Here is a 14,177-nt window from a genome sequence, read left to right as displayed (position 1 = left end):
CTTTTAATTTTCTTGTCTGAATAATTTGGGGTGATTATAACCTTCTTTCTCGCCAAAAATGTAAAGCCCCCCCCCTCCCTCCACCTAGCTTTGGCTTTAAAAACATGTTTAAAACAAAATTATAAAACAGATCGTCTCATGGTCTATAACTGCCATGATATTTAAATCTGGACCTGTTTCATTTGTAATTTTTGACATTACTTTTCATCTATGTATTGATTTGTCATAAGTATTTGCTATCTGTATTAACTTTGCTCGCAATGAATTCTCTTAGCTACATAGTTGAAAGAAAGTTAAGAGCGCCAACATTGTTTTGATAGAAATAAAATCTTCGTTGACACGTCTGCTCAGGAATCCCTTTAGGCATAACCGGAAGATGGGCTTAATAAGAATAACTATGGTTAACTGATAACGATAATGCTAACACAACATGACCTTTTTGGTATTTTATTTGAAAAACTAGAAGAGGACTAACCATAATCGGTACTGTCCTGTTCGTGTGTGATGCCTGCTAGCCCGGCAGGTTCAGAAGTTCATAGGATTTGTTTGATCATATTTGGCGCTTAAAAATCGGATACCAGGGCCTCATTTCACAAAACTTGTTACAGTGACAAATGACAGTTTTTGTTATAAGCTTGTGAAATCCTTGCTTCTGAGTGGTTATCAGCAGATTTGGCACTGATTCTTGAAAACAGGCTATGTGAAACAGGTTCCTGCATGGAATAGTCAAATATTAGTTTTACTAAGTTGTTCATATTTTCAAATTCAAAACGAGGAATAAAAATATAAAGGAGACGACGAGAAAAACAGGAAGAAAAGTCGGAAGACGAAAGGGAAAATTAGATAGAAAAACAAATATGGATGAAGGAAACGAGAGGAGAAGTTGAAGAAGGGGGCGAAGAAGAAAAAGAAGAAGAGAGGAAGAACAACAAGTCAACTTGAAGGAAATACCCAACAGAAAGGGGTATAAAACCACAAAAAAGACGCTTCCCGTCTCTGAATCCGAAATCTATATTTCGATCACTCATTATTTGATACTCCTGACGAATCCCCCTCTTCTCTCTCTCTCTCTCTCTCTCTCTCTCTCTCTCTCTCTCTCTCTCTCTCTCTCCCTCTCTCTCTCTCCCTCTCTTAACTTTATTATCAATTTATGTTGAGGGGAGGAGCGTCGCAATACATTGTGACTTAAAAAGCGAATGTCTTTACAAAAAACATCAATACGTGCTTGATACGTAGTGACAGATTTTGGCAGATTATTAATTGAACCCTATCTCATGGTTAGGTGTCAATAATCCCCATACGAGGTGATACCTATCCCTTGTCACACGAGAATTTCACGCATGGGTATTTGTAATGGTTGAGGGATTCTCAAATAGCGGCTGAAAAGGGGTATTTTATACATATTTCAGTATTATAATACAGGTTCAATTCAAAATAAGTCATTATTAGGACGCTATATTTGGACATTTGTTTCTTCTTTTCAAAATGAATTAATAATAATAATAATAAACAATATTTATAAGGCGCTTAATACTGGTGTCTCTAAGCGCACCATATTCTGACTTACTAATTATTTACCAAAACTTATAATAAACACACAACTTATACATCTGTTCTTTATTCAATAAATCATGCATATATAATAATAAAAAATAAGATAAGAGTGAGATCAAACAAACATACATATAAGAGGTCAAACATAGGATCAAACATAGGATCGAACAAACAAAAAATAAGACGGTGTGCACCTCCTTTGACCGAATTGCGAATGTTCCTGTATAGTTGGATTTACGTCACCAGTGAATATGAATTATTTCCAGATTTATTTGTTTTTAAAAGAGCTGTTGACATTTTGGAATTGATCCAATTGGATTTAATGTTCAGCCTTCCCATTTTGATGCCCAGCCAAAGGCAAATTAATTCACAGAAGAAAGTTTTCTCTTTCTGTAACACTGTTGAAGTTTGACACATCATCCCACGGGAATAAACTGTTAATTAATGTTTGGCCGAGGACAACAAAGATGACATTATAAAGCGATGGCTGTCGACCATTTATCGTTAGTTTAATAACATTACATTGGCCTAGGTCGACCTCGCATTTGATTGGATAACAAGCCCAGTGGCGTATCCAGACCTTGGGGGGGGGGGGGGGCGGACAAAACTTGATTCGTATCAAGGAAACACGCTTAGGGGGATTCATGAATCTGGTGGCCCTTTTCCCTATGCCTGTTCGAAGTTACAATAGTTCATGTTGTATCGAGATGCCATTCTTTTTATTTTTCATAATAACGTTCTTCTTCTACTTGTATAGCGCCAGTTTAACCGGGCTCAGTCGCTTTCGGCGCCAGTGGCGGATCGAGGGGGAGGGGGGGGGGGGATGTGCTCACTACCCCCTCCCCCCCCCCACTGAGCGAATTTCCAGGAGCAAAACTAATAATAATAATTGCCCCCCCCCCTCAGAAATCCTGGATCCGCGCCTGCTTGGCGCTCCCTCAAAATATGATCCATATCTTTGTATGCACTTAAAACAATGTTAATAAGTTTTATATATTTAAAAAAAAAATGATAATAATAATATTTTATAAACAAATTGCAGCTTTCAGTCAATACTACGTTGACATCAGAATAGCTAATTCATCTCTCCTTTTGTTGAAAAAAGTGCGCATTTCCCAAAGATAGTCTCAGATCTAACCGATTGTATTACGGCTGCACTTTTTTCTTGTCGTAGGGGCAAATCCCCCCCCCCTCTCTCTCTCTCTCTCTCTCTCTCTCTCTCTCTCTCTCTCTCTCTCTCTATCTCTCTGTCTCCCCCTCTCTCACTCTGTCTCTCTGTCTCCCCCTCTCTCTCTCTCTCCCTCTCTCTCTCTCTCTCTCTCTATCTCTCTCTCTCTCTCACACATACGCCTCTGCATTGGTCACAGTGAGGAAGGACCTAGGCTATAGAGAACTCGTGACGAGGAAGCTTCGAAAGTGAGGAAGCATTATTTTGTCTTACTCTAAGATCAGGCTTCAAGCAAGAGTGCACGTGTGGATATACCGCGCTTGGAAATAAGTTCAGTGTGAGGAAGAAAACTGGAGACGAACGTCTGATAGGGTAAGTAGGCATACACCAGGGAAAAACATACTTTAAAATATTTGGGGCTACTTGTGAAGCTTGCTTGAATGAAAATAACACTCTTTATTTTGTTTTGCATTGAACTCTGTGCAATTTTGGGGGCTCTTTTATGATTTTCGGGGGCTTTTTTTGCATTTCGGGGGCTAATTTGCCCCGAGCCCCCGTGTATTTCCCCCCCCCCCTGGCCTACACCTGGTACACCAACACGATCGCCGAGACTTTCAAGAAATCTCTATAGAGGCGCAATATCAATACCTTGTTGTATTTCTTATAGAGATGTTCAGTTTGCGACATATGTCATTGCCATTGTTGCTAATTTTTCGTTGATAGCGAGGCTATTGATATTGCTTTGAATTGATTTTTTTTTATTTAAAAATTGTATGTGATTATGGTCTCATTGCAATGTTTAAAGATTGTTTTTAACCAATATAATTACAATGGTTGCTTGTTTTAGTTGATAATGAGGCTATTGATATTGCTTTGGGTTGATTTTTTTTAATTCTAAAATTGTTTGTGATTATTGTCTCATTTCAATGTTTAAAGATTGTTTTGAACCATCTTTCATAATTCAAACCGATTGAAAACCTTCAAAGCTTAACAAAGATTGTTGGCATAGGCCTACAATAAAGGTGACTATGAGATTTTATTATTGTATCAAGAAAAACAAAGAATTCTCCTGCAGTGTCTATTCATATGTGTTTCTAAGTTTTGAAATTTGTCGGACTCGGACAGGCTTATAAATGAAAACAGGAAGATTAACTCCTGACCAATCATTTCTAAGATTGGGATTGTTGATAATTACAAGCCAAGAAAATTATTTTACAAGATTATCCGAACTATTTGTTGTGCGTGTCGTTTAGTAAACCTGTTCCTAGAAAACGATATGTTTTTTGGGGGTTATCGTACTATCTCATTTCCAACGAAAGTTATACTGAAAACGTTCTTACTTCTTTTCAAATAAGAATAAAGTTATGATGAAACTTGGGCACATCAAAAACCTTCTCAGTTACTCTATAATGTTAAGTGCTACCTGAAATGGTCACAAGTCTCGCTTCTTCTGCCCTTGTAAGTCCATATATCTCTAGGGATGCACTTACCGTCCATCAAACCAGTATAAACAGATAGGCGACAGGGCTATTTCAGTTACAGCCCTCAAAACCTGGAACTTCTTTAATACCCCTTGCCTTGTATATACCAGAAATACCATACTCTCCCAGCTTTCAAGAACTGTCCGAAAACACCTTTTTGTAAAACTTTGTTTTAATATTCCTCTTTGTTTGTAATATAAACTTGTTATGGTAAAGTTATCTTTCTTTCTTCCTTTGTAAGTATCTTTATTCACTTTTATACTTTATTCACTTTATTTAATTTTATTTGTATATTATGAAAAGACGCTTTATAAATGTTTTAAAGGTATTATAGAGGGAATAACCCTCCCCAACCCCTCCTCTCCGTCCCCTTGTGGCACTCGGCCAATTAATACAGACATAACCACTTACAGATCCGCCTTGAATAGACCTATAAACTTATTCTAACCCTAGAATGGGTGTGTCGCAATACAACCTTACTTATTATGTCAGCTTATTGACGTATTACAAACCGAATTGCGTTTAAATTATGACGTATAGTCCAATTAGCGATGTTATTGCTTATAGATGGCAGTATTGGATTACTAGTGAGCTCATAGCTATAATGATATGCGCTTCCATTCGCTTTGTTCTATTGCTCAAGTTACTGGAAACACGACATTAAACTAGGTAAGACCCTGTTGAAGAGGGAAAAGGATTTAAAAAAAAATTATATTCATAAACCTCGATCTATTCTCGTAAAGATTCTTGCCATGTTATTTTACAGTTTATGTGATTGAGTCTTAATGCTTAGCATTTTATGTACAACTTGTGATCGTTGCATTTAACCTAGATTGTATTTGATTCAGCAATACAGAGTGTAATAATAACATGGAGAAAAATGAAGTTACTCCTCTCCTTTTAAAGGTACAGGTTTAAATTTGAGTAGAGTGTAGACCTGTAGGAATAGGCCATAGTAATAATTTAAGGCAAGAACAACGACAACAACATCAACAGAATATTGTTTTGACAAAACTATAATCATTTGCTTGTTGCTTCCTTATTGTACAAGACGAGAAGGAAATGAACGCAGAAAATCAATCAGCACTGGAAGAGTGTTAAACCGCTTTACCAGGGACCGGCGTCATTTGTAAACATCCACATTCAAGGGCGAGAATCGAGGCTCTTTTCTTGTTGGTTTTTGTTTGTTGGTTTATGTGTTTTTCGTGTTTCGTTTTGTTGTGCTTTGTTTTGTTATTTTTATTTTTTTCTAAATTATAATGATGTATTTGAAAAAGAATCATCCGTATGTTTATTATGAAGGATGAAAGGATGCATGTCTGAACGCGATTATGCCTCCATTTGAGGTTTCATCTGTGTTATTCAAATTTGAAATCTTTAATATATTCCTAGTGTAACATGTATGGTGTGATAGAGGGTGTTAGAGGAAGGGGAGAGATAAAGGGGAAGAGTGAGGAAGAGAGAGAGAGAGAGAGAGAGAGGTAGAGAGAGGGAGAGAGAGAGAGGGAGTAGGATGGATAGATAAATTGGTCGTCAGATGAAGAAGGGCGAGAGGGGGAGAATGACAAGAGACTTGGTCAAGGAGTGAGGGAGAGTGAGTGAGAGAGAGAGAAAAAAAAGAGGTGGGTTGGGGAGAAAGGTTCATAATTTGTGTAAATTATTTTACATTTAAAGGAAGAGGGGGAGGGGAAAGAGAGTATGAGAGAGAGAGCGCGCGCTAGAAAATCAGGAGGCGGCAATTTGCCATTTCCGAAGAGGTGCACTGGTCGCGCTTTAATTATTGAGGCACCGCTCCCCCTTCCAATGAAGTATGTTCTACCTCTCTCATTCGCAGCAGATCGAGCAAACCTCATGTATGTAATAACTCATGTTGCATCATGAAATGACGTAGTCATGCAGGAAACCCGAGAGAATACCTGGGGATTTCCGTTGGGTATTTCCCGTCTTTAACCTGATTTACACAGGCAAAATACGTCGTCTTACGATAGGAAAGAAAACCCCGACTTGCAACATCATAAGCGAAGGACTTTCTTGAACGTTCTCACGCTGACGGTAATAATGATAATGAAAACATCTGTATTGCAAACAAGATAATTGCACCATGCACCATCCTCTGGGCGGTGATTTGTTTTGTCTGTTTATGGTATGATCTAGATCCGTAAGTAATAGAATGGATTATTTAGTATTAGAATAATTTTAGATGCTGCTTACAAGTATCGGCTTGCATGGTGATGTACATATACAATAGGTTTACGGTTGCCCCATGTGAGAGGGGGGTGGGTGGGGGGGGGATTGGGGAGTCCTGAAAATCATTTTGTTTTCGTCGCAGCCAGATGCTGAATTGAGAAACATTCCCAAACATCACTTTTCATTCACAACATGGTGGTTAATTAATAAAGACATGCAATTATGTATTATGTGTTATGCGAAGTATACAACAATGTTTAAATATTATTTCCTTTTATTTTGCAGATGGAATGTGGACGTTCCAGTAGACAGTAAACAGTGGAATACAACGAAGGAAACTTGGAAAATTTGGATAAAATTATCATCTCTTTCATCGAACATCTTGATTCAAAATGGCGTGTGGAATTCATCGGTATAACTATATGGGTATCTTACCCATAGTGATGTTAGCTCTCTCTATCACTATGCTAGTCAGTGCCTACATCGTAGCCGTAACTCGCGGCGACGTCGCCTTCCTATTCCCGTACATCAGGTAGGATGCTTGATATTTATTATTATCTTCTAAAGTATTTTTAATTTAGGTCCTTTTTATTTCATTTTTTAAAATTGTATTGGTATTTTTATGTCGAATGGTTCCCATTTGTGCATAATCTCAAATTATTTACTTGATATGAATAATAATTTTTGTATAAATGTTCTTTTTAAAGTTGCCTGTTTAATGCCTTATCTTGACTACATTATAATATAACACACCTTTCCGCCTTCTTCTATTCATATTTATAGTGGTTTGTTTTACAAGAATTGTTTTCTTAAGTCTTCAAAGTCACTTCTCCTACAATCGTCGCCTTTTCTTGTCAAGACATCTCATCGGCTCCCATTTCAAACAAAATTTGCTTTCATTCTTTTTGACAGTCTATCAGTATTTGTTTCATGAATTACACCCTCCGACCTTCTTCCATTCATTATGATAAGTATGCCAAGTAACGTCAAGCAACAGGCACGAAAGTCATATGTCCATTGACTCGCTTTATATTAATGATAATAATAATACATGAGATTTATATAGCGCCATCATCCATTTTAATTAAATTCTCAAGGCGCTTCAAAATATTAGGGAACACAGTCATTACATCATGACAAAGAATCGTGTACATTTAGAACGATGCAAGGGAACCCTTAAATGTTACCTTTAAAGGCACACTGTCCTACTTGTACCTACTTGCTCCCTCTATATAGAAAACTTCCCCAATCGGTGCATGTTGGTCCCCCATGATCCTCTTTTTCTTATGTTAAATGAGAGCTGACTTAATAAAATAAACACCTGTCACAGTGACCTCGCTGGCTCGCTGGGTGGTCTAATCCCTTCTAGCTGAAGTAGTAAAGCCTGCCTTTAAATGCCTGTAAATACGTGACTTAAGCGTCTAAACATTTAGAGGAGGAAAATGAGGCCATGTTATTAGATATAATATCATTAGGTTGACTTTTTATGAAATTAAATAAATTTGTATTCAACTTTATGTTTGATATTGTGGTCATCCCGATTGTACAGAATCCCTGTGAGCCCCATTGCAGTCAGTACCCCGGCGGCTCTTGCGGTTAACAAAGCATCCTCTCTAACGAGTTAGGAACTTAGGAATATATAACTTGTCGCCAATAGCAACAAGTACAACGGTTGGCAAGACGGAACTGAAAATCACATGCTCTTATTTTTTCTTCCCAAAATGTTTAGACTCTTGAGTCATGTTTGTACAGGCTTTTAAAGGCAATAATGCTGTTTCCCTTTCATCGTTATAACCGAACAAGACGAAATTGTAGATAGATGTAATGGACGTAATATACGTTATGGCTTACTTGCCTGTAACTTGACGCAGTACTTGACGTAGGACTGCGTCTGCGATTGGCGCAGTCTGTGACGCGCAATGATCATGTGACAACGTACACAAAGTGAATGGTGAACACTGAACAATGCCGCCATTGTTTTGAATCATTGGCGACATATTACTTTCACAGGCTTGACCATCGCCGGTAATAGCGCAATACAAATGAATTCCGGTGTGCACCGGCATTTCACAATTTTCATTATTGTTATAGGTCCTCTTAAAAGAAAAGACCCCGTGACTCATACATTTTTTTAAATGAAATTTTTAGTCATTTCGTGTCTTGGAACAAATGGGGGAAAATATTTCAAAGAGACATTACCGATTCAGCCAATTTGAAGAACCCATTCCTTTAGCGATAACAACTTTCAGAAAATAATAAAAATTCATTCAATTTTTCACCAGTCTATTTCTCTGAATTTTTTGCTTTCCTCTAGCTTAGTTTTTTTATTTTTTGTTATCAAGGTTTGATTTCCCTTTAACCATGCACTACTACATTGCGTTGAATTAAAAAGCATTCAATAATAACCAACAATCATGACCTTGTGTTTAAAAAAAAAGTTCAAGAAATTGTACTACTAGTACAGCACCAGTGGCAACATTTCAGATCTGAATGTTATTATCATGTGACGGGGTGCATTCCAGAGATAATTGTGACCGTATGACACAATTCATCTTCTGTCTAGAGACTTAGAATTTGACATTTAGGAGATTTCATCAAAAACCCCGGTGGAATAAAACAAGTCTGCTCGTTATAGGTTCGTTGCAGTGAGTGTCCGGTAATGACAAAAATACCGTGTTCTCAACTTGAGTAACATCCGAGAGAGGAAACCCAGGAAATTCTATTGTGGATGAAGAAGGCGAGATGAAAGGAGCGCTTGTTTGTTCCAACTTGTTTATTTGTCTCATGCAAAGTCTTCTGGGGAAAGAAGAAAGGAGTTTGATCGATGAAGAAGGGATAGAGAAGGGGGGGGGGGGGGGGGAGTCGATTTTTATCCTCATTCCCTTTCTCCTCTACTCCTCATTCTCGTCTTTCTCTCTATTCTTCAATATACCAGATCAGTTTTACCCCTGAGGGATGTTAGGTTCCAAGCCCTTCCATATTCGCGGTATATATATATATATATATATATAAGACTCCTGTTGGATATAATATCTACATGACACTGGTCGTCGTATTCGTAAGTGCGTACAGACGCCCCCCCCCCCCCTCCGCCACACCTTTACCTCCAAAAAACTTAAATTAAAAAATAAAAGAAGAAAAAAGTCGCTTTTAGTTAAACAGATTTTGTTTATTTGTTTGTTTATTATATTTGTGTACAAGTATGTTTATGTATTTTCATGTTTTGCTCTAGGTGCCTTCAGCATTTAATTTTAAAGTGGATTTGGCGCCTTATAAATTATGTATACTATTATTATTATCATCATCACCCCCACCCCCTTCTCTCTTTCTATCTACAATGGACATCCTCTTTGTACACATTTAACATAAAGAAGCATTGATGAAATTAACTTTTATTTGATGCCATAATCAAAACGGATATCATCGCGGAAATGACATCACGATGAAATTAATGACCAGATGTAAAGAAGAGGCCATGTCTTTAAACCATGTCAGGTCTCCCGGTCAATATGAATCTGTCATATATGAGTCGAGTCTCCGTCATAAAGGTTAAAGAAAATACAAACAAATATTTTGGTCAAAATTTTAAAACCTTTATATATCCCTTTTCTTCGGGAACAATTTCTTATCTCACCTGATATTTCCTCGACGCATAAATCATGACTTACAACAGTATTTCGTTAAGAATAAACTAAACATTGTACCTATTATGCATGAACGAAAGTAAGTATGAAATTATGGTTTGAAGTACTGATCCCCTTTCAATTTAAATTTTATTACAAGCTACATCAGTCCGATGAATCTTTACTAATATTCCAGGTCCAGGTATTAAACATAAACTTGAATTTAAGGAAAATAGCGATTTGTGTAAAATAATAAGATGACGCGCCTCTAGAAACATTGGGAAAAGGAGGCGAATATCAGATGAGAGGGTGCAGAGGCCACTCTCATCTCCTTCTCCTTCTTCTTCTCACGCTGTCCCTCTATTTCCTGAATTTTCCCTTCTCCCTATTTTTTGGCCTTTCGATGGTGAAAGGGGAAGTGCTTTTGTAGCTACGTATACGCTAGCGTTTTTTATAGTTGACTTTCGGGTTCTTTACTTTTTATTTTTGTGTGTGGATAAAGTATGATAAAGTTTGACAATTTATCTTTGTTTCTATTGTAATTGTTACGTATATTTGCTTATTTACGATTCATTGTCAGAAAGTACCTTTAAGTATTTTATGTATGTTTTGTTACCAAAAAATTTATTTATATTTGGAATGCAGAAGAAAATAAATCAAAGCAAATCAAATCAGCAACGTTAACGTCGAACACAATCACTATAAAGTCCGTTCACACTATGTACTTGTTAGTGAGTCACACAATTTTTTAGTTACGTTTTATCATGATAACTGAAAGGATCCTTGTGTCAACACGACTCGGAAGGCAAGGTAATTGGATCAGTTTCACTACCTGGCCCTCTGAGTTATATATGATTTGAAGGAAGAAATGTGCCTTTATTTCCTAGTTACAAAGTTTATGAATGATAAGGCTGATTTTGTGTTTAGATAGTACACAATGACCTTCACCCCAAATAAGAGAGAGATTTTGATCTTATCTTGTCCGTGTTAACATATCTACAAATCTATTAAAAAATTTCGATCCCAGCAGACTTGTCATACCTAGCCTGACTGACAGGCGCATTGGCTTTTAGTTCTCTTTTTTGCACCGCTCGACGTGTGAATAAATAAACGAATGAATGAATAAATAAGTATATGAATAAGTAGATAAATGAAAAAAGTATTGAACAAATAAATAGATGAATATAAAAAAAAACAATAATTAAACAACAAAATTAAATGTATGCAAAAAAATGTACCTCTTCACCCGTCTTTTCTGTAGGCGTCAGCTACTCGTGTATAAAATTGATTCTCATTAATTTTACAAAGGCTTACCAAAACATAATCGCCTGGAATTTAGTCTAGCAATGTAAAAGGGGTAATGGACATTAAATAAAGTGCTTATTAATATATTAGTAACAAAAGGGGCGCTGGAAATTAAGTGCTAAATATATGAGTAACAACATCGGGGTTTTCCCTCATCTCTCGGACTAAGATTGAAAAAGATACGTTTGTCTACTAATTTCGTTATTTTTTAGCGATAGTCTTTATGAAAGATAGCAACCCTGCAGCGAAAATATTTGTTGTACTTTTTGAAATCCCAAGTGTATTTTAGGGAAACTAACTTCACTTAGCAGAAAGTAAAGTTGTCGGATACTCTGATGGGGACAGGTTGTTGATACCGTATGTTCAGAACTCTTCTATTTTCTTAGATTCTTTCAAGTATGAGACAGGAACATTAAGTAGTATGTTATTTCATTTATTGCTATTTGACCCAATTTCTCTCTAGTTTGACATTGTAAATCTGGCACTTTCCTCGTAAGTTGCTCATATGCCGGGTGTTTGTTTGCTAAACTAACCTAACTAGCATCAAACACAAATTAAAGTAAAAACTTTACGGATCGTACCAATTTTGTTATCATAATGATGCTGTCATATTTTCACATGAACTAAATCGTCAGCAGGAAAAGGTACAAGACAAATTTTAAGATGATATGTGTTTTCTATCAAACACAGCTGAACCTCTTCACCGACTTCCTACAAGAACCAAGTCGTCATTAAAACCACGTGCAAATCCTTACCACCAAATTAGTATGACGTATCCAAATTAGTATGACGTATCCGTGACGTTACACGTCTTTAATGAGTACTCATTACAAGCATGATATGAATTTCTGTATTAGACAAATTAGCGACTATGTTTCAGCATGGTTTCAGGGAGGATTCGCTCGTATGCAAACATGTCACTTACAATTTAAAGTGTGAGTTTGGAAGTTGAGTGTTTCAAAGATAAGATGGGAAAGGCCCGGTTCTGTTTGTGATTTATTTATTGAGTGTTTAATTATGGACTAAATTTGCTGGAAGTGAGATAACCGTCATGATGAAATACAGACGTGGTGGACTGACGTTCATTTAACATTCACTGTGTATGAACCTTCCACGTTACCTCTCGGTGATTATTAATGTCGAAGAAATGTTCATACTAAACACAGTTCGGAGGAGAAAGAAGTTCTTAGGGAAGGGTAAAAGAAATAGAGGAGATGGAGAAGGTGAGAGTCAGAGAGAGAGAGAGAGAGAGAGAGAGGGAGAGAGGGATAGAGAGATGTGGGTGCATGAGAGGAGAGAACCAACACTCTTCTGGCTTTTAACATACATACTCTTAAAGGGAAAGTCCACCCCCAAAATAAGTTTGTTTCGATAGAGGCAGAATAATAAGAAAATCAGGTGAGTGAAAGTTTGAGCAAATACTGAATGAAAATAAGAAAGTTATGAATTATTGAAGTTGTGATCAATCAAATACAAATTGGCAACTCTGTGACTTATTATACGAGCTCTCCTTCATTTGCTTTGTGCATAATATTCCATAAAATCATGTTTTCTTCGTTATTGATGACGGAATATATATTTGTTCCTTGCAGGGGGAGTATAGAAACATATTTGCAATTATTATATTTAGGGTGCATGTATGGTTGAAATTTTTCTTGAGGGAAAATGAAAATTTTAGATTTTTTTAGTACTGAGCAAATGGAAGTTGAGCTCGCATGATACGTCATAGAGTTGCCAATTTGTGTTTGATTGATCACAACTTCAAAAATCCTAACTTCCTTATTTTTAATCGGAATTTGCTCAAACTTTCACTGACTTGTTTCTCTCATTTTTCTTCTCCTATTAAAACTAACTTAATTTCAGGGTGGACTTCCCCTTTAACATCAATATGAAATAAAGTCACAGTGTCAAGCAGACCTCCTCTTCACCATTTTAAAGAACCAAATAATGTCAAATTACTCATAAACTCATCATTAAATGAAAGCAAATTTACAATTGCATTCCGAGATATAAAACAGGTGTAAAACAAAAGTTCAAAGCATAGGTTCACCACTTTCAAATTAGAGCGACTCATCAAATCATGAGGTCCCCATTCACAGCCTCGCGTGCCAGAATCATTTATTGTATTGTTTTGTCAAATGCCTTTCAAACTGGGGAGGGGGTGTTACCGGCTTGACCAGTTCTTGGATACGCCCCCGCTGACTTTTGCTAGCCAGTCTGAGGCCCCCAGGCATTAATAGATAGACAGGATGACCCTTCCTCTATGAATCATATCTAATCATAACAAGGGAATATTGTGGCAATGAGGAGCAGATAATTGTTTTTATTTCTCCGTCTTGTCTGGGTATAAGGCAGGGGGTCATGTCCATTTTATTGGACCAATTTGAATTTTGTCCGATTCTAATTATCCTAGCATATTTAGCCTGGAGGGTAGCAGTTGTTTTTGCCTGGTCTGTCAAGATTGTCGCAAATTCCGTCAACTTTGGAGGTGTGTTGAGAAATAAATTTATGTTGGCCCTATGAAATGACTTTAGGTAGATTGAAGGAAAATTTGAGAGGGATTGTGGCAGTAAAAAGCAATTTTTATTTTCTTCTTCGTCTTGTCTGGGTATAAGGCAGGGGGTCATGTCCAGATTAGTGAACCAATCTGAATTTTGTCCGATTCTAATTATTTGGGGATAACAGTTGTTTTGGCCTGGTCTGTCAATATTAACGCAAACACTTTGTAGGTGTGCTGAGACATAGATTATGTCCTGAATTGACTCTGGTATAGGCTTCTTGTCGTTATTGACAACGAGGTGACGATTGAACCGTTTCAAAATAGTACTTCATTCGGCAGCACTGTGACTAGCTTTTTTT

At 37.0% G+C, this 14,177-nt stretch overlaps 1 protein-coding gene across 1 annotated transcript in view; it reads left to right on the top strand.

The window, feature by feature from the left end:
* Positions 1-3,005: 3,005 nt before the first annotated feature.
* The window catches only part of LOC100892776 (DNA damage-regulated autophagy modulator protein 1), a 55,279-nt gene continuing 44,107 nt past the window's right edge, over positions 3,006-14,177 (top strand). Inside the window, exons 1-2 of the mRNA XM_030989079.1 lie at positions 3,006-3,094; positions 6,676-6,922. Of these exons, the coding sequence (XP_030844939.1) occupies positions 6,783-6,922 (140 nt within the window). The 5' untranslated portion in view covers positions 3,006-3,094; positions 6,676-6,782. The remainder of the gene's footprint in view (positions 3,095-6,675; positions 6,923-14,177) is intronic.

This window comes from Strongylocentrotus purpuratus, unplaced genomic scaffold, assembly GCF_000002235.5.
Source record: "Strongylocentrotus purpuratus isolate Spur 01 unplaced genomic scaffold, Spur_5.0 spur5_scaffold_18, whole genome shotgun sequence".
Taxonomy (NCBI): domain Eukaryota; kingdom Metazoa; phylum Echinodermata; class Echinoidea; order Camarodonta; family Strongylocentrotidae; genus Strongylocentrotus; species Strongylocentrotus purpuratus.
This window is presented reverse-complemented; position numbering and strand designations above follow the sequence as displayed.